Source organism: Balaenoptera borealis (assembly GCF_965194805.1).
Source record: "Balaenoptera borealis genome assembly, chromosome: 2".
NCBI classification, from domain to species: domain Eukaryota; kingdom Metazoa; phylum Chordata; class Mammalia; order Artiodactyla; family Balaenopteridae; genus Balaenoptera; species Balaenoptera borealis.
The window spans coordinates 79,123,889-79,143,528 of NC_138867.1; the positions used below are offsets into that span (position 1 = coordinate 79,123,889).

The 19,640-nt window shown below is 42.0% G+C and overlaps 1 protein-coding gene across 5 annotated transcripts in view; it reads right to left on the reverse strand.

The window, feature by feature from the left end:
* Window positions 1–15,267, reverse strand: part of ELL2 (elongation factor for RNA polymerase II 2) — a 73,771-nt gene extending 58,504 nt beyond the window's left edge. For 3 of the 5 annotated variants that reach the window (XM_082377032.1, XM_082377028.1, XM_082377030.1), the window contains exon 1: window positions 15,002–15,267. In XM_082377032.1, the coding sequence (XP_082233158.1) occupies window positions 15,002–15,148 (147 nt within the window). In that variant the 5' untranslated portion in view covers window positions 15,149–15,267. The remainder of the gene's footprint in view (window positions 1–15,001) is intronic. The other 2 variants (XM_082377031.1, XM_082377029.1) reach the window with 1 other exon arrangement.
* Between the last annotated feature and the right edge of the window lie 4,373 nt (window positions 15,268–19,640).

The following is a 19,640-nucleotide window of genomic DNA, read 5'->3' on the forward strand; positions in this document are numbered from 1 at the left end:
TGTTTTTTTTCAATAAATTTATTCATTTATTTTTGGCTGCGTGGGGTCTTCGTTGCTGCACGCGGGCTTTCTCTAGTTGCGGTGAGCAGGGGCTACTCTTCATTGCGGTGCGCGGGCTTCTCATTGCGGTGGCTTCACTTGTTGCGGAGCACAGGCTCTAGGTGCACGGGCTTCAGTAGTTGTGGCTCGCAGGCTCTTCCCAATCTTTTGCCTCATGACCTGAATTTAGAACCTAACCTCCTGATATGCTTAGAGTTCTATCTGTATTGCTTGATTCCTCAACAAAAATGATAACTTGTTTTTGTTTACATAGTCTTGTAATGTACAGAGTATTTTTATATCCATAGTCTCAAGTGAGGCCTCCTAAAACCAGCCGTGGGTGGTAGAAAGGCATCATCATCCCCCATTTCAGAGGGAGATAAACGAGTCTCCAACAGGCAAAGTTCATTGTTCAGAATCACCAAGCTAGTGGTTAGCAGAGTTGGACCTCAAATCCAGACTTCTGAATTTCAAATACAGTACCCTTTCCTTATCTTGCCTCTGTAACAGGTTACCTCCTAGGGCTGAACATGAAAAGCACTTAAATGCTCCTTCAATTCTTCTGGCATTTTGTTTCCAAAGAAAATGAATTTCATAAAATCATTATAATTTCCAAGGTTCAGTTTCTGATTAAATAAAAACCAAAAAAACAACAGTTTTTTTTTTTTTTTCTGTAAGGACCATGTATAGTAAAGGAACATATATAAATATTTGTGTTAACATTTTTCATTAAAAAAATAAAACCCTCAACTATGGAGTGGTTGTGGGTGCTTATCCAAACAGGATAAACTAGGATTACTGTTGCTGAAAAACTCCTTTAAGATATCTAACAACCTAGAAGAGAAAAATACATAAGAGAACCTCAAATCCTTTATTGATTTTAATCCCAATTTTAGACAAGAAGATGTTAGGTACTATGCTACAGTTCTTGAATGTTTTAAAAAATGCAACAAGAGAGACAGCTAGAATGCTATACCACTTTTTATGCTTCTGACTACTGTGTTAATGGGAAAGGTACCCGGAATAAGTTCTAAGAGTCAATACCAGGACTTCCCTGGTGGTCCAGTGGTAAAGAATCCACCTTACAATGCAGGGGACGTGGGTTCGATCCCTGGTCAGGCAACTAAGATCCCAGATGCTGCGGGGCAAGTAAGCCGGAGCGCCACAACTACTGAGCTCACGCACCTCAACGAGAGGCCGTGCCGCAAACTACAGAGCCCATGTGGCCTGGAGCCTGCATGCCACAAGCAGAGAAGAGAAAACCCGCACGCCACAACTAGAGAGAAGCCCAAGTGCCACAGCAAAGATCCCGCGCACCGCAACGAAAGATCCTGCATGCTGCAACTAAGACCCGACGCAGCCAAAAATAAATAAATAAAATAAATAAATAAATAATAAATAAATCTTAAAAAAAATTGAACATTTAAAAAATAAATAAATAAAAGTCAATACTATAAGCAAATGTCTCAAGCACCTTAGTTTTTCACCTAAATGTTTTTTAGCCTAAGTTTAACTGCACAAACATAACCTCAACTCATTGTATATTTTTTAATGCAATCCAGTTTTAAAAGATAATGTAATTACAGGTGGCCAAATATGATATGGCATGTTTTAGAATAATGTTTAACTTACCAAGTACAGTTCCATTACAAATGGAATTTCAATAGGACTTCAACTTTTTGATTTTTAGCTTTAATTAAATATTTGCACCAACTAGCTCTTTTGAAAATCAAGTAACTCTAGGGTTTAACTGACTAGTACTTGAGCTATAAATAAGATAGTGATCTAGTATCTTCATCCATCCAAGAAACAATGCAGACTGGAACTGGCTTTGATAAATGCTTCAACAAGGTGATGTTTTATAGTCAAAAGATTCTGTTAAACTCTTGGTTAGTTCACTGATTTTAGATTTCCTTGAATTAACCCTCTGTATTTCTGAGAGAATGTAGGGCTTTCTTAAGCTTAGAATAAAAGTGTAGACAATACTAAAATGCTCAAAAGTTTAGTTCTTGATATCTGCCACTATAATAAGCCAATTCTACTGCAATAAAAACTGCTCTATGACCAAAGAAATCTATGTCCACTTATTTCCAGGGACTATGCCTTGCAATATATAAGGACTATAAAAGTAATATGTAATTTACTAAGTAATTTTACTAAGTAATTTTAATTGTGCTGAGTAATATTAATTTCTGACACGATTCTTTTAGGGTAGGAGGGAAGAAGCAAAGCTCAGGTTTCTTTGGGGATAAATAAAAGAGAGTTACTTATCCTATAAAGGTTGTTATAACCATCTCTTGATTATTTACATAGTGCTTATCCATCCAAATTAAACCTATGGTTACTTTTATTCTATCAACCACTATTGGTTTTGTCAACATACAACCATAAGAAATAGCATTCTGTTCTAGAAAAGAGTGATTTCTCTAAGAAACACATTATAGAGATCTTTCTAATTTTATTCTCTAAGGTTAGAGATGTACTTGAAATATCTTCAGCTTCCCTTCTGAACCCATCATGGAGCTTTGACTCAACTTAAAGTTAACTCTTGAATTATTTAAAATTAACCAATAGGTATTTATTAAATACTTCATATTTTATTTGCGTACCTAAGCTGCATTATAAGTCAAGCTAAAGATAGTGCAAAAGGGGCTTCCCCGGTGTGGCACAGTGGTTAAGAATCCGCCTGCCAATGCAGGAGACATGGGTTCAAGCTCTGGTCCAGGAAGATTCCCACATGCCACAGAGCAACTAAGCCTGTGCACCAGAACTACTGAGCCCGCGTGCCACAACTACTGAAGGCCACACGCCTAGAGCCCATGCTCAACAAGAGAAGCCACCGCCATGAGAAGCCTGTGCGCCGCAACTAGAGAAAGCCCACATGCAGCAGCGAAGACCCAAGGCAGCCAAAAATAAAATAAATTAATTAAAAAAAAAGAATATTTAAAGATAGTGCAAAAAACAAAAATTCCAAAGTCAAATATAATTTTGGAACTTTGTGTCAAAACCAGAAAACTGTCTATAAATGGTGATGGGTCAGGTGACTGCTTTAAGTGAGATTGTTTTAGGAAATGATTATAGCCACCTAGTTACTATTTACTGAGCGCTTAAAATGTGTCAGGCCAGTGTAATCACTTTTACTATCACCTGTGGGAATTCTCAGAACACCCTTGTGGGGTAGATACTATTATTTCCACAGGATTCCACAGGTAAATCCTGTGAAATCACATAAGGTGACACAGCTAATAAGTGACCTGGAGCTCAAACCCTGGCCTGTCTCACTTTAAGAACTAAGCACTCTACACAGCTAGCCTCTCCTGCTCCTCCTTAACAAGTTATATAAAATGTGAAATATCTGAACGCTACAGAATTAAGAACTGATAAGAATCAATAGCTCTTTGGGGATCACTTTTTTGGTTTTGCACTGCAACTTAAGGAAAATATCAGACACTTGAATTTCTTTTCACTTATGCAAGTAAAAAGTATTTATGACTTATCCTGGGATACAATTTAAGATAGATCTTTCTTTCCTAAAAGAGGTACTATACCATTTAAAGAACTGTGGTTATAATTCTTTTATTTAAGAAGTCATTTAATTCTGCTCTTTAAAACATCACCTGATAGAGAAACCAAAGACTATCCAATAATTATATTTTAACCATGGTAATAAAAATAAAATCTAAGCAGGGAAAGAAGAGGAAGAAAAAAAAAAAGATGGAGTATAAGCAGGCAGTAGCACAGGAAATCAGTTAATCCTGAAATCAAATATACCCAGCTCTCGTCAAAAGCTGGTAATATGTTTAGAATGATAGTATGAATGTGAAATTTTGAGGTAATCCAAAGATACCTTAGTAAGCGGTATCTCCTTCTCTGCCCCAATCTTTTATTAGATGCTCCCCCACCCCCCGGGGGAGAGAGAGAGAGGGAGTCATTAAGTTTCACAAAATCTAGTATTTTGCTTTGTCAGTCAATTCAACCTTACACATCGGAGAAACTCCTTCTCTGCAGATTTGGAAGAACCAGATTAAAGAGCATTTGGAATAAAGAATAATTTCTTTCTAGCCTTTACAGCATAGAAAAGAATGAAATATAAAGGAGATTCTCGAAACAGTAGTGAGAAGTCAAAAATCTAATTTAACACGGTCCTTGTTTTTAAAGATAGTTTCTGGAAAACTGTAGCTATCTGATGCAGGCCAAATTAAAAAACAAATTATTATTGTCTTAAACGTTACTATTTCATACAACTCTTTAAAGGAATATGGAAGGCAAAAATCCAAACTGAACAACCACCTAAAAAGCTAGTTACTGTGAACAAGCCCTTATAACAATATATGAAGCACAATATCCCATCATTTTTTTCCAAGAGAGCACTTAATGTGGACTTTATAATTGTGTAATAAGCTTACATGTCAAATCTGATTATAAAAACAAATGAAGATTTGTTCTTTGGGATCATGATCTCTAGTAAAGTATAAGGAGAAACAGTAAAATAAACTTGGATTGGAAGATGGGTATTATTTTTAAAATAGTAGAAATTTGTAAAATGAAGCATCTACAACAAAGGGAGCCATTAGAAGGCTTGAAACTTGGAAACTACATGATCACACACACTTCGTGTTTTAAAAAGATCGCTTTGGCTGCTGTGCGGAGAATGGACTATTGGGGGAAGAGTGGAAGCCTGGAGGCTGGATGGAAGTCCATGGCAGTGGTCCTCAAGAGAGATAATGGTGGCTGGGACTGGAGTGGTGGTGATGGATGAGGTTAGATTTCAGATTTTTGAAGACTGACAGAACTTGCTGATGGATCAACTAAGTCAAGAAAAGGGGAGATAAATCAAGGAATACTAGTCAATTACTAGTCAACTGGTGATGAGTACTGCCACTTACTGAAATGGGGAACACTCAGGAAGATGTATGTTTGAAGGGTGAAATCAAGAATTGTGCTTGGCAAAAATAAACTCAAAATGGATTAAAGACTTAAATGTAAGGCCAGACACTATAAAACTCTCAGAGGAAAACATAGGCAGAACACTCTATGACATAAATCACAGCAAGATCCTTTTTGACCCACCTCCTAGAGAAATGAAAATAAAAACAAAACTAAACAAATGGGACCTAATGAAACATAAAAGCTTTTGCACAGCAAAGGAAAACATAAACAAGATGAAAAGATAACCCTCAGAATGAGAGAAAATATTTGCAAATGAAGCAACTGACAAAGGATTAATCTCCAAAATTTACAAGCAGCTCATGCAACTAATATCAAAGAAACAAACAACCCAATCCAAAAATGGGCAGAAGACCTAAATAGACATTTTTCCAAAGAAGATATACAGATGGCCAACAAACACATGAAAGGATGCTCAACATCACTAATCAGTAGAGAAATGCAAATCAAAAGTACAATGAGGTATCACCTCACACCAGTCAGAATGGCCATCATCAAAAAATCTACAAACAACAAATGCTGGAGAGGGTACGGAGAAAAGGGAACCCTCTTGCACTGTTGGTGGGAATGTAAATTGATACAGCCACTATGGAGAACAGTATGGAGTTTCCTTAAAAAACTAAAAATAGAACTACCATACGACCCAGCAATCCCACTACTGGGCATATACCCTGAGAAAACCATAATTCAAAAAGAGTCATGTACCACAATGTTCATTGCAGCACTATTTACAATAGCCAGGACATGGAAGCAACCTACGTGTCCATCAACAGATGAATGGATAAAGAAGATGTGGCACATATATACAATGGAATATTACTCAGCCATAAAAAGAAACAAAATTGCGTTATTTGTAGTGAGGTGGATGGACCTAGAGACTGTCATACAGAGTGAAGTAAGTCAGAAAAGAGAAAAACAAGTACTGTATGCTAACACATATATATGGAATCTAAAAAAAAAAAAAAGAAAAAAAAATGGTTCTGAAGAACCTAGGGGCAGGACAGGAATAAACACGCAGATGTAGAGAATGGACTTGAGGACACGGAGAGGGGGAAGGGTAAGCTGGGATGAAGTGAGAGAGTGGCATGGACATATATACACTACCAAATGTAAAATAGATAGCTAGTGGGAAGCAGCCGTATAGCACAGGGAGATCAGCTAGGTGCTTTGTGACCACCTAGAGGGGTGGGATAGGGAGGGTGAGAGGGAGACGAAAGAGGGAGGAAATATGGGGATATATGTATATGCATAGCTGATTCACTTTGTTATAAAGCAGAAACTAACACACCATTGTAAAGCAATTATACTCCAATAAAGATGTTTAAAAAAAAAAAAGGAATTGTGTTTGGGTCTGTTAAGTTTGAGATAACCTATTAAACTTTGATAAAGAGATCAGGTGTTGAAAATTAGTGCCTGGAAATGGAGGAAGGTCAGAGCTGGAGATAAATATTTGGAGGTCGTTAACATATAGATGACACTTAAATCCATAGGACTAGATGAGCTCACCTAGGGAAGTGAATAGATAAAGAGAAGGGAACTGGGATCTCCAACTTTCAGAGGCCAGTCAAGCAGAGGATAATCAGCAGAGGAGACTGAGAAAGAATGGCCAGGGAAGTGGGAGGAAAATCAGGAAAGTGTTTCTAACAGGAAGGAGTAGTCAACTGGATGGCATGATGCTGAGGTCAGGTAAGACACGAACAGAGAGATGACCACTAGATTTGACAACAAGGGACCTAGTCAGGTGCAATCTCAGGGATGTGATGGACACAGCCCAACTGGAGTGGGCTGAGCAGAGGATGGGAGATGAAAAAGCAGACACTATTTCTCAGACACATCCTCAAACATAATCCTCTCTTTAGGTGTCCCCTTGCACAGAGACTTTACTGTATGTATGTGTGTATGTATGTATGTATTTATTTATTTATTTTTAATGTCTGCTTGTTTCTACTAAGGACGAGCACTTTCTGGACCATCCCTGACTTATTCAACTTTATATATCCAGTGCCTAGTACTATGCCTGGCACATATCAGAAGATAAATAAACATTGGCTAAATGAATAAATGCATATTTGACAGTTATAGTTATAATTCCTGTTCCTACCTCTTAGTCTTTTATTAAAGAAAAAACATCTCAAGACACTCAACTGAGTTTTTACCACATGGATGTGTTTTCTGGCTATCTGAGGCATCATGGTTTCCAACAATGAAAACCAAAAGCCATGATACTAAGTAAATGTCTTTTAAAAATCTGCTGACACGTAAATTTACAAGTAAGCATATTTAGATCCTAAAGTATCTCAAAGAATCTTATTAGAAAGTTCATGCCTGGCTCCACCCTTGAACAAGCTCAGTCTTCATGGGAAAAGTCTTCTAGCCAAGGTTATCTCCATGGACCATGAACCAAGTGCCCATAACTAGTCCATGACAATGTATATGTATAACAGAAGCTTCATGTACTCATGATTATTTTTTGGTTTGTTTTTCACAAACTGTCAAACAAAAAAAAGGGAATCAAAACACCAAAACAGAAGTGAAAGTAATCTGCAAGTGAAAACACTGACCCTTGCAAGGCCTTTAGGAATCATTTAAAAATGATGCTTGAAATGTAAATCCAGGCACATTATAGAGAGTTACTTAATGTTTCAATAATCACTTGGGACAGAAACCATGGAAAGTCTGATCTTCATGTTAAAATCAAATTCAATTTTCATATTATCTGTACTCTACGACAGTCTTAAGTGCAATTTATAGAGCACGTTATTGGATAAAGGAAGCCTATAAAAATACAAGCAAAATTTGAAAATCCCTGTTCAAAACCAAAATTTCTTCCACCTAATAATTTCAACTTCCCCCAAAACATTACCAATCCCCAAAATTTCCATCCAAATGGAAAAGTTTGAGACATGTAAATATAGCATTGTTCTAGTCTAGCCTCAGACCCAAATATACTTCTCAAATATGAAACATCTAATCAAACCTAAGTCTCGTCACCAAACAAAAGACTGAGTGAACGTTCACTAAAATGGTACTTTATCTCCCCCACCCCAGCCCACCCTCCCAACTGCTTCTGATTTCCCTTTTTTCTACTAAGGGTACTCCTCCTAGTGCTGATGGCTAGAAATTTCAACTTAACCCTGTTCCTTTAAAATCTGTTATTAAATTCTATAGATTCTATTCATCTGTAATGTCTTGTCTCCCACTAGCATCCTAGTTTAGATCGCACTCATCTCTGACCTGGACCACATACTTCCTCCTAACTTGTCTACTGCCTTCCGGATTCATCTTATACTCATCATGCACACTGAGGCCAGTATAATCCTAAAGCATTAGCTCAAATCACCTTAAATTTCTACTCAGTGTCTCTCCAGTTTTGAGAGAATAAACTCCAACCTGCTCCAGTCTCCCTTTCCTCTCTTAAATCCAACTATATTTTCTCCTACACTCGAGGTTAAGTGGAACAGGGTCTTCCTTGCAATTCTCAAAGCCTGCCTTAGCTTTTCTACTGCTGTCCTTTCCTTTCCTGTGCCATTCCTTCTGCTGGAGATGTGATTCCCCCCATCTAGTCTCTGCCTGTTAAACTCCTGTAAGACCCAAAGATGTTTTTTATACCAATAACATATAGGATCCCCAACAAGAAAGAAACTTATGCTATTTGTCTAACAACCTAGTTATTATTAAACTAGTAGCAAATGCTCTGACTACTGAGTTCAATTCAAGGTGCTAATTTGATTCATGAATCTTTACGGAGCATATAGTCTAATTAATAAGATTCTCTCTTTTTATATCCTATATTAAACTGCTAGCCATGAGATTCCAGGTTTGGCCTTTGCTGGCAAAGTATCAGTGGACACCCTTAAACCAGTTCTTCCTAAAGATTTAATGTGGCTCTAAAGAGCCATAATGCCACAACCAAAATAGATAGATAGGTAGATAAACTGAAAGGAAGGGAGGGAGGGAAAGAAAAGAAAGCAATTCTCCTCGGTAAACCTGACCTGATTTATGCCATGTTTTTCAGCTTCAATTTGGCTGTAGAGACACAGTCATTAATTTATTGTATTCTACTCCAGACCTGCTTTTCTAGATTTCTGCATTAAGTCATGGGAAATGTCCTATGGAGCTGAGGTATGAGGGAGTCAAATGTGCTGTGGTTATATACATGCTCTTTTCTTTATTCTAAAACTCAGCTCACCTTACCTGAAGAAACGCCCATATCATCACATTTTAGAGACATCTTCTCAAATACTCCAAACACATTTGACCCAAACTGGCAAATAATTGGGCTGAACTCTGGTGCCACAGTCCTGAGCCTCTCTGTAGTCACTGCAAGTTGTTAAAAATGACCCAGCAGTGGTTCTCCTGAAATTCTCATTTTCCTCACTTTGCCGGCTTTATCACAAATTACCTAATAAGCGCTATGAGCACAGCTTCCATAGTTTTTTACAAGTGCAAATGGAGCAAATGGAAAGGTTGGATCTGGTGACTGTCCTTGATAAGCTTTCCTGTAAATCATTCCGAGAATTTTACACCCCTTTCCTTTTAAATTCTTTTCTTGAACATGTTCCAATCCTTCACATATGTTCTTTCTTTCTCCTCTCAGTTCTGGTGCCAAGGTTCCCTGTCTATCTCCTTAGGCAATCTGGCTACTGCTTTTCACTAGGAGGAGCACCCTTCTTTGCACTGAACACCTGATCATCTGTAAAAACTTTTCAAACACTTATTGCAAAATGGGGCACAAACTTGACTTTACTTGATAAAAAGCATTTTAATATCAAGTTCAGCCTGAAGATGGGTCTAAGTTAAAGTCAGTAAGATTAACTTACTTTAATTAAAACTGGCTGTATTTAAAAACTGCAACAAAAGGAATCTGCTAAGGCAAACCTCATTGTTTTACTTAGTAAACATGTCAGCAGCAGTGACAGCTCTGTGCTGGCAGGTCTGGATGCTTGAGTGGTGCCTTAAGGAGAACAGGGTCTACTGTATTTGTAAAAGCAGATTATTGAACACACATGTACACACTCAAAATTGTTTGAGGGCAGGCACAAAAAGGAAGAGATAGGAAAAAGTAAGGTATGAGTCTTTTTGTGCCTTAAACCACAATGAATCAAATGCTGATACGTTTACGAGGTAAAAAGAAAGGAAAGGAGAGGATATCTCCTACTCCATGACCTGTGGGATCAGTGATTTTATAAGATCACGGAACACATTAAAGGGAGCTATTGTGAAGGACAGTAACTTTAGAGGTTTAAATAAGACTTTATGCTTTGACTGGAAATAACAGTAACTAGTAATACTGAAAGAGACTGAATTCCTCATGCAAAATGAAACATAAGTATATTTGTACAAATTTTCAAAACACTATCATTTTCCTAGAAGACACTAATCAAAGCAGGGAAATTTAAAGCCAATAATTGGAGTTGGCAAGAGAATGTGTTAACAGAATCCTTCTTAAAGTCATCTGCTTTCTCATCTTCAGGCATAGAGAATGAATGGCCCCTGCTTCCAGATGCATCTATGCAAGACTTTTTATGTAATAGTTGGATAAACATGACAGTATTATTTGAGCCACCATCTTTGAAACTTCGAGTAAACATTAAAAAAAAACAACAGGCTCAGCAATGAGAGAATCTGAAAAGAAAATTTTGGTAAGATTTTTGTTACTACCAAATGAGTTACTCAAATGTCAAAATAACGCCAGCTACACATTACTGAAGGAATTGGCTATAATAAATTTTAGAATTTTGAGGTTTAATTTGAAATAGTTTTAGGATACATTTGGGAGAAATATGTAATTACAGTAACATATGCTCATTTAAAATATGTGGGGCTTATATAGACCACAAATTCAGACATCAGTTTAGAATGACTATAAAGTTGTAATACGTGATTTTTATTTAGTAACCTGTACCTTCATTCAAAATAACCTACCTATAGTAAAAAAAAAAAGTAGTTTTGCAATATATACTAAATATCTGTATAAGTATTCTGAGTTCATTCTGCAAACCATGAAAATAACTTTCCATTTAACACTTTTTAAAATATAATCAACTTGAAACTGTCTCTGTATTCAAACTGAGTGAAAAACAACTTTTAGGAGATATTTACTCCAACTATAACTCCCATTCCTGGAATCACAATGTCTCTATCCCGCACCCCAATCTCTGTTTAAAAGGTTCCCAAGTTCGCTTTCCTCATTTCTTCTCTAAAAATAGAAAACTTGAGTAATGAAGGTCAATTAGGTTTGTTTGTCTTTTGAAACAGTGAGGAATTGTTTCTAATTAAAGATTCTGTTTCCATGAACTCTAATAAGTTCGGATACTTGCTCAATTATATCTAAAGAACATCTGTATTTAGCCTAAGTCATAGTTTCCTAAAATTCTTAAATTTACCTCCCTGAAGTTTTAGGTCAAGTGGATTAATTTAGGAGAGTAAATCCAATGGACAAAATAATCTGGATAAAAATAACTCTCTGATGCTTAATTTAGGAAATTAACCTGTTGAAATTTCTGGCTCTTAGAAAGTCATCAGAAGAGGAGGCATAACAGTCATAACATTGCATGGGCCAAAGCCACTTGGAGGCCACTTGTCAAGCATCAAGCACCTTCCTATCTAAGCACAGGAATGGTAGGGGCAGTTTTATATGAGAAGTTAAAGCCATCCTGCCCCCCTCCCCAGGAGAGAATAGAAACTTCTCCCTGACTAGCCAATGCATTCCAACATTTTTCCAAACGCAGCTACAATTTAAAGTTAGGAGCCCTAATTTGATAAGGGTGGAAAGTGAAAGCGTGAAAGACCAAGTATGTATCCTTCTACTGGAGGATAAAAGCTCGGCCATATGCCCACTGCTGGCAACTTTACTGTGTTGATGGGGGAGCCCTGGTCTGGCCCTAGTCAGAAGGTGGGACACTGAGGACACACTGTGGGAGACTTGGCTGAACACACCAGAGGATACTGTAGTAAGTTCCAACAGTACCTCATTTGTTTCTTCTGTCTCTTCCCACTTTTCAGCTGTCTGAAGTTAACAGTCCCACCCCAAATCCTGCTTTTCCAAGCCCCTTAAGCAGTGTTTCTGTGGCCAAAGTGACAGTGAGACCTGGGGACAGGAACTGGTTAAGTCAGAAACAAGGCAGTGTCCAACTGCAATGGCGAAGTGAGCTTATTTCTTCCTCCTCTCCCTGCATAGTACTGCTTCTACTACCAACTTTTAGAAGAAAAGGAATCCACGGACTATCTCAATCTACCTGGGTCCAACTCAGAAGGGTAGAGGGAGCTGGCAAAGTCTTCTCCCTTTCCCTTCTCTGCCTCTGTACAGATTGACTAGACACATTAATTTGCATGCACAGAGATGGAAACAGATGGTAATGATATTAATAGGCAATAGAAGTAGTCAGGAGCAAGGAAAGCCATTGACTTTGGTACCTTTGACTGTAAAAATAAATAACTTAAAAAAAAATCAAGAACTAAGTGGTGGGTTGGAAGAGGAAGAATTTTTGATCTGCTGTTTCTTAAGACAGTGGAATATATGTGGGGCTTTTAGAATCCAAGCATTCCAACTTTAATCCCAAGCATGTAAACACTAAGGTGTAGGAGGCAGAAATGAAGGGAGAAAAACAAACAGCATTCTCAGTGAGCACCGGGGGCTTCTCTGTCACCTCACTCTCCCCGGGTACCATCCCTTCCCTGTGTGGGCCTCCTCACCCACCTCTTCCCTGTCAGTGTCTGTCAATCTTGTTGTAATCAGCTGTACAGTTCGCCAGTTGTCCCCCCAAGGTGGCTGGCTGACCTACTGTCCCCAGAGATGCCTCTCCCCACCCCTGTGTGTCAGTCTTTATCTGCTCCCTGGGTCTGTTTCTGACTGGAGGTTGGCCTCCTCCTGCTGGCTTCTTCCTCTCCGGTGTTTTTCTCTGTACATACCCTGACCTACCTTCTTCCCACTGTCATTCCTTCCCACACCCTCCCCTTGGAACAGGCAAGCTTATCTCTCCATCTTGCAGGGCTGAGTTTCTCTCCAGTGTCTGCCCCTGTGTGCCTCTGCCTGCCTATCTGGCTTCCCCCAGATGGGCCTCCCACTCCATGCTGGTGCTGGTGCTGGTGCTGGTCTCTTCCCTTCAGATGCACCTGTCTGGGAGTAGCTACTGACACATGCAGTTTTTATTTCTTGTATTTCCTCGCATTCCTATTGCTGCGTGACTTCCCAGTCATACATGAGACCCTTTTTCCCTGAGACTTCATGGTGTGTAGGAAAAGTATCTTTCTCCCTGTGCATGCACTCCTCCCTCCACCTCCGAGTCTGAGTGTTTTTCGCCTATGTTTCTCTGGTGGGTAACACATATGCCCTGGAATGTACATCCATGTGTCCACTCAATTCTGTGAGTGCCATCCTGAGGGCATGCTCATTTCTGAGTCTCTCCTGCTGTTTACATGTACACTATCACGTGAGCTCATGTACTCCTCAAGCTGTGCACAACTGTGTGCCTCCTCCTGTGTGCATGCTTATGTAGGGGCCCCCTGAAGGTAAGTCTCCCTTGGCCCAGGTTCACACCTCTCCTGCGGTTTTGCCTCCAACTCTGGGCCTTCCTTCCAAGCATTTAAAGGGCCTGGAACTAGTGGGAGCTCAACAGATGTTAATTCCTTTCTCCACTTTTATCTGAATAACTAGGAGCATGTCCAGGTGTCCCTCTGGCCCTCTGTGCCTGCTTTATGAGATCAGTTAATCGGAGCGTGTTTCCTTGGCATGGGCTCGGCTATTTGTCGGGATGCCCCGTGGGTTCTCTGCTCCACGGACGGTCTCTCTTCTCAGAGTGACTGTTACCGGTCGCTCATATGGTATATCCCTCCCCTTATGCGATGCGTCCACTCTGCCTCCCTCACCCATTCACAGTACTGCATCTCCATAAACGGCTTCCCCAGGCACTCCGGTGGCGGCGTTTCTTCGCTATGCCTCCCACTCTCTCCCTCACTTTTTTTTTTTTTTTTTTTTTTACGTGAAAACGCGTCCCTGGGTTTGTCCTCCAACTGCCGAGTACGTGAGAGCCTTCGCTGTGCTCGAGTTGTGTGTGTCCTCGGATCTCTCTCCGGGACGCGGTGCGGGGTGAGAAACCCGAGTCCGCCCGGGACGCAGTGTATCCCCTCCCCACTCCCCGCCCCGCCCCCGCCCCTAGATCCAAGTCTCCATGTCTGTGAATCCGCCTCAGACGCGAGCGACGCGTCTTTCGGGTATGAGGAGCCACGGAGACTCTCTCTCCTCAGTAACCCATGTCTTTGCTCCCGGGTGAGCGCTGGCTGTGTGTGGCTCTCGCTACGCGGTGTTGTGTCTCCGGGAACGCGAAGCGCCCGTGTGCCCGAGTCTCTGGAAGTGTAAGGTGTGTCCCTCTCCTCCCTCATACGCGGAGTGTCTGTGCCTCAGCCTTTCCGAGTACACGGTGTGTCCCCCGCCCCGGCCCCATACGCTCAGCGCCTGTATCCCCAAGTTCTTGCGAGTACAATGTGTGTCCCACCTTCATACGCGGAGCGCCTGTGTCCCGGTCTCTGCTGGTCCGCGGTGGTACCCCCAAAACGCGGCCGGTGAGTGCCCGCCGGTCCTCTCGGGTTCGTTACCCGGACGCTGCCCTCCGCCCCCTCCCCCACCCCCCACACGCCGTGGGCAGAAGAGCCATCTCACTCGTCTCCCTGTTGCCTTTCTCCCTCACCGGGACAGAAAAGGCTAGAAAACCCGGGCGCCGTCGGAAAGTCCCGCAGCGGCTGCGCAGCCGAGCCAGGGCTGCGGCTGCCTCGGCCCCGCCGCCAGGGGCCGCCCGCCCGCCCGCCTCCCAACGCCCAGGCGCCCAGCTGGCCCGGGACGGCGGCGTCAGCGACCCTGCCCGGCCCTGCCCAGCCCTGCCGCCGCGGGCGCTGACGGCAGCCTCGGCGAGCCCCTGCTCCACCGGCCCCGAGCCAGGTGCCGGGGGCAGGGAGAGGCGCAGCGGAGCGGCGAGGGACGCCCTCTTCCTTCCCAAGCCCGGCCAACTGCCCAGCTCACCTTGTGGCTCTGGTAGGTCTCGAGCGCGCGGATCGCCGTCTCGGTGAGCTTCACATGCAGTACGGTGGTGTTGTCCTGTCCCAGCCTCCCGCACGACAGCCCATAGCGCTGCTCCTCCCGCAGGCCCGCCGCCCCCCCTGCCGCCATCTTAAACTCCCCGGGGTGCCGCCGCCGACGCCAGTCGGGCTCTAGCCTCCACTGCGGCCGCGGCTGCTCGGGCTTCTGCAGCCGCCGCCACAGCTACGGCCATCCCGCTGCTGACGTACTGTCATATACTGCGCGCAGCCAGACCTCGGGCTGCCACCGCCGCCACCCGCCCCACCCTCCGGCCTCGTGCCCCGCCCCGGGCTCGTCTCATTGGCCCCGGTCCCCTCAGAGCCGTCCTCATTGGCCGCCCTCCACTCTCACGGGGGCGGAGCCCAAAGTCGCTGGAGTTTGCTCCCGGGACGGGACGTCCGAGAGGTAAGAGGCTGACGTCGAGGTGACGCGCCAAGTTAATCACACCTGACGTCACGTCTGGTCGTCTTGGCCCACTGGCCGCTATTGGCCAGGCTGGTTTGGGGGATCCCCTGCTAATTGGGTGTCCAGATTGCCTGGTCTGGTTACCTGGGGTAGAAGCCCCGCCCCTTGGGGGTATAGTAGTAGAGAGCCGGGAGTGTAGGGGAGAGTCTCTTCCTGCGCTGGTGGTCCTTGGAGAGGAGGATCCCTACCCCGAATGTGAGGCCAAGTAAGGACTTCGTCCCCCGACGGCTGCGTTAGTTTGTGGAGTAGGATGTGTGCGTGTGAGGGAGGTCGCTGTAGGCGGAGTCACTGGAGAGTCTCTCCTCAAAACTCATTGCTATTGCTGAGCGACCGAAATGGGGGAGGATGCCCTTCTCCGTCATTTCACCCTAAATTTGAAATTAGTGAGTTGGCCCTTGGTTTTAAGAGTTCTGCTAGATTGTGTGGAGCATCTTAAGTACAACACCATGCCTAAAGGTTAAATCCCTTTGGTGTGGTGGGCATAGTACTAAAGAAAACGGAATTTAAAGGTTTTTCCCACGCCATGCCCTGTTGTGATCCCGGAGAAGCGGTATTCCGTTCCGTTGGAGTTCGCCATAGGAGCAGGGTTGTGCCTTTTTATGGGACTTGGAGCGGCACTTAGGATTTTCCTTTCAAAGGGCAGTAGAAGAGTGTAAGTGTCCTTGACCTAAATTAAGAGAAACAGCGACATCATTCTTAGGTTCGTTTGAGTTCTGTCCATTTAATTTGACAGGGGTGTGGGCAAAACCTAGAGTTTAAGCTATTGACGTTAAGCGTAGGAGATGGGTGTGTGAGGGGCTGCGGAGGCTGGGCATACTTTCCGGTCCTCGCGATGCTCCATGTGTAGGCGTGGCTAAAGGAGGAAGCCTAATCAGGAGCCCTCTTCAGGCAGGGTGTGGAGGGAGTGACAGGCTTCTCGTCAGAGGGGATGAATTAACTGGGTGATCAGCACCACCAGATAAAAACAAACCTTTCAAAGGCTTGAAACTGTTGCAAGGCAGTTTTTAAAAATGATTATTTTTTTTTTAATTTGAGACGATTTTTGTTTTCCTCAGATTGTAAAACCTTGTTGCGTTTTACAGGGATTCCCCAGAAAAATTTATAGGCATTTAATCAGTATTTCCCATACTTTTAAATTGGATAGGGCTATGATTTTCCAGAAAGGTCCAAGTGAGATTTTTTTCATGATTCACCCCCTCCCCTTAATAAATTCTCTAGCCTACATGTACACTACCTCTTGATTCAGATCCTCAAGCATTGTATGTGTATAATACAAATTACAGAACGAATTCTCCTTCCACAGAATATGGGTTAAGTGGAAACGCCTGTATTAAATGTTGTTCCATCACAGGAGAGCATTTTTAAAATTGATTTAACTTCAATCCGCTAGATTCGTCTAGCTGTTAAGGCGTGATTAACACTTGCTAATTTAGTTTACTAGAGTGTTAATTATCTTAAATTCATTGAATAAATTAAGGCAATCACAAAAAAATTTTTTTAAAGTAATCTTATACTTGAATTATTCTTTTCTCCTGTTTACTTTGCTTTTTGATAGGGAAGGACTGACTGACCACATATCTAAAGTTTTAATTATTTGGGGGTGGGGAGGAGAGTTTGACCAGAACAAGTAAAACCTGTCTACCATTGCTTTTCTGGTGAAGGTGGGTAAATCCCCGCCCACATGGCATCTTAACTTGGCCTCCTCTTACTCAGAACTTCTGATGACATCCAAGGGGTGGGGGAGGAGCAAGGGTGGTTTTCACTGCAGTTTTTAAATGTCTGACCCGCAGCCCCTTAACAGAAATTGGTTTTCTTTTCTTAATTGTGGTAGGAAAATTTTTCTCATGCTGTATTTTAGTGAGTAACCTAGTCTTTCAGTGAGTAATACAGTATATTATTGTAGTGAGTTATTGTTTGTATTTTTCCTCTTTTGAGCATTTCGACTATTGAAGGAAGCAATGAACATGTACAAAACAATAGGATAATCTAGTTGTGTGTCTCTTCATTGCATAGTACACATTATGCCTGCCTGAATCAAATGGGCAAGTTGTGACGCTGATAAGGTTAATTCCTTCTCAGGAGGCTGGTGAAAGTTGCTCTTTGGGAAGTTTACCACTTTATAGATATTTTCTGTCTCATTATTCAGTTTAATTAACAATTATTGAATGCTAAATAAATGTAAAATACTGTGGAAGATTTAAAAAATAAACGGGGTGGTCTCTTATTTAAAGAGATCTTCTGTTTGAATATGGGGAATGAACCAACAAACAAAGTGATTAGAGAATTAGTAAGTGCTAATTTGGGTGGTAGTGTTTATGAGCTTAAAACTTCAAAGAAAGGAGAAGTCTGCAGAAGTTTTGTGGCGGTGTGGAACTTGAACATTTTTTGAGGGTTGAGTAGATAGATTCTAGATAAGTAGAGGTGGTATAGATGGGGAGAGGCCAACTAAAAGTGATCTTAATGACCATTCTAGCTAAACTCATTCATTTTACGAATGAGGAGACTGAGACACTTAATTTAAAAGCAACCTGCCTAACTTATTACAACCAGGAGAAGCAGGGTCTGAATCAGCTCTTTCAGTGTCATTCTAGTCACTATATACACTGCGTAGCTATTGTTTGGACTGAATAACTGAGAAGAAATCTGTCTTATATGATAATTCAGTGGAAGAAAAAAGTGGAAAGGAAGTAACCTTGTTCAGGACTTGCTCCATCCCTGATGTCTAGCATGCGGTGCAGAGGTTGTGTGAACATCAAGGCCATCGCTGGTCTTCAAGTGCTGGGCCACCCCTTATTCTGGGTTGCCACGTATTTAATGAGCATTTCTTACTTATCCTTTGGAACTGAGGTCACCAGTTCAGATGCCTTCAGGGACCATTAGGTACCCGAAATGAGTGAAGTGGCCAGTTTGCCGCAGGGACTGAAGGTGCTGGACTGTGGTGAGCTGGGGGTGTTTAAAGGGCTCAGTGATTTTCTGGTTTGGCTGATTGTTGCCAGGTGAACCTGCAGGGACCCAGTGTTGTCCAATCTTCTAATTTTTCAAGAAAAGCTGTAAATTGAAGATTTTTACATGGGCTTTCTGAGTTTATTTGTTGGCACCTTACTAAAAATGTCAATAAACGTTTTGTGGACGTTAAAAAAGTCTCTTGGCCTGAGTTAGCCCACAGCTTTCTAGTTTTCAGTCTCTGCTTTAGTGCTTTTCAGTGCTGAAGGCCATTCTGTCTTATACACGTCTTAGTAGTTTTGTGAGTTATTTCTTAAAGCCACTTAGATAGTTTCTACTAATGTCTTAATACAAGGCAGTGGCTTCTGTTATGAAAAGAGAACACAGATGTTATGGAGTTATAGCTGAGAAGCAAAAATCTCCTCCTTTCCTTGGACACAGCTGAAGTAGGAGCTTGATGGTTTAAAAGGAACTTCACTAAATGTTCATAGAGAATAAAAGTGAAATACCTACAAAAGGGACATAAATATTTGTTGCCTAAACACAAATTTTAAGCTGAGCAATTGTTGTGTCATGTGTGATTGTTTTTTACTCCATTCCATTCAAGTGTAAGAAATGTCATACTGCATTATTTATCATCATCATCATCATTATTGGTAAATCTGGCGCTGAGCCCCCCATCTCTCTGTGTGGTAGAACAATAAATCTACAGGTGTTACAGAGGTCCCAGAATACATGGGGAGGGCTCTCTGGTCTATGTCCATTGGTGCTGGTATAATCCTTTAGAAGCTCAAGAATTTCCCTTTAGGAAGGGTTTAAGATTGGGTGCATGGAAGGAACCAGGGGATGTGAATTAAAACTGGGTTTACATAGCAAACACACTGGTTTTACTTTAGATTGTGTGTTTATATGGCCATTGCATTGAGGGTGGCGTTGATAGGGATTATGAGAAGGGAGGCTGAACTTTCCCTAGTCACTACTTAGCACTGAAACATTTATGATGGTGGTCTATGTGATTTCCTGAGAGGTATAGCTCATCTGGGAACTGGGGTACTAGGTCCAACTCTCCTCTCCAGGTGTGTCCTTTCCTGGGGAGCTGAAAAGACAGTGGACTTGGGCTGAACCCTTCCTGGGACTGGCAGCCTCTTCCCCTTCCCAATCTTGGGGGAAGCTA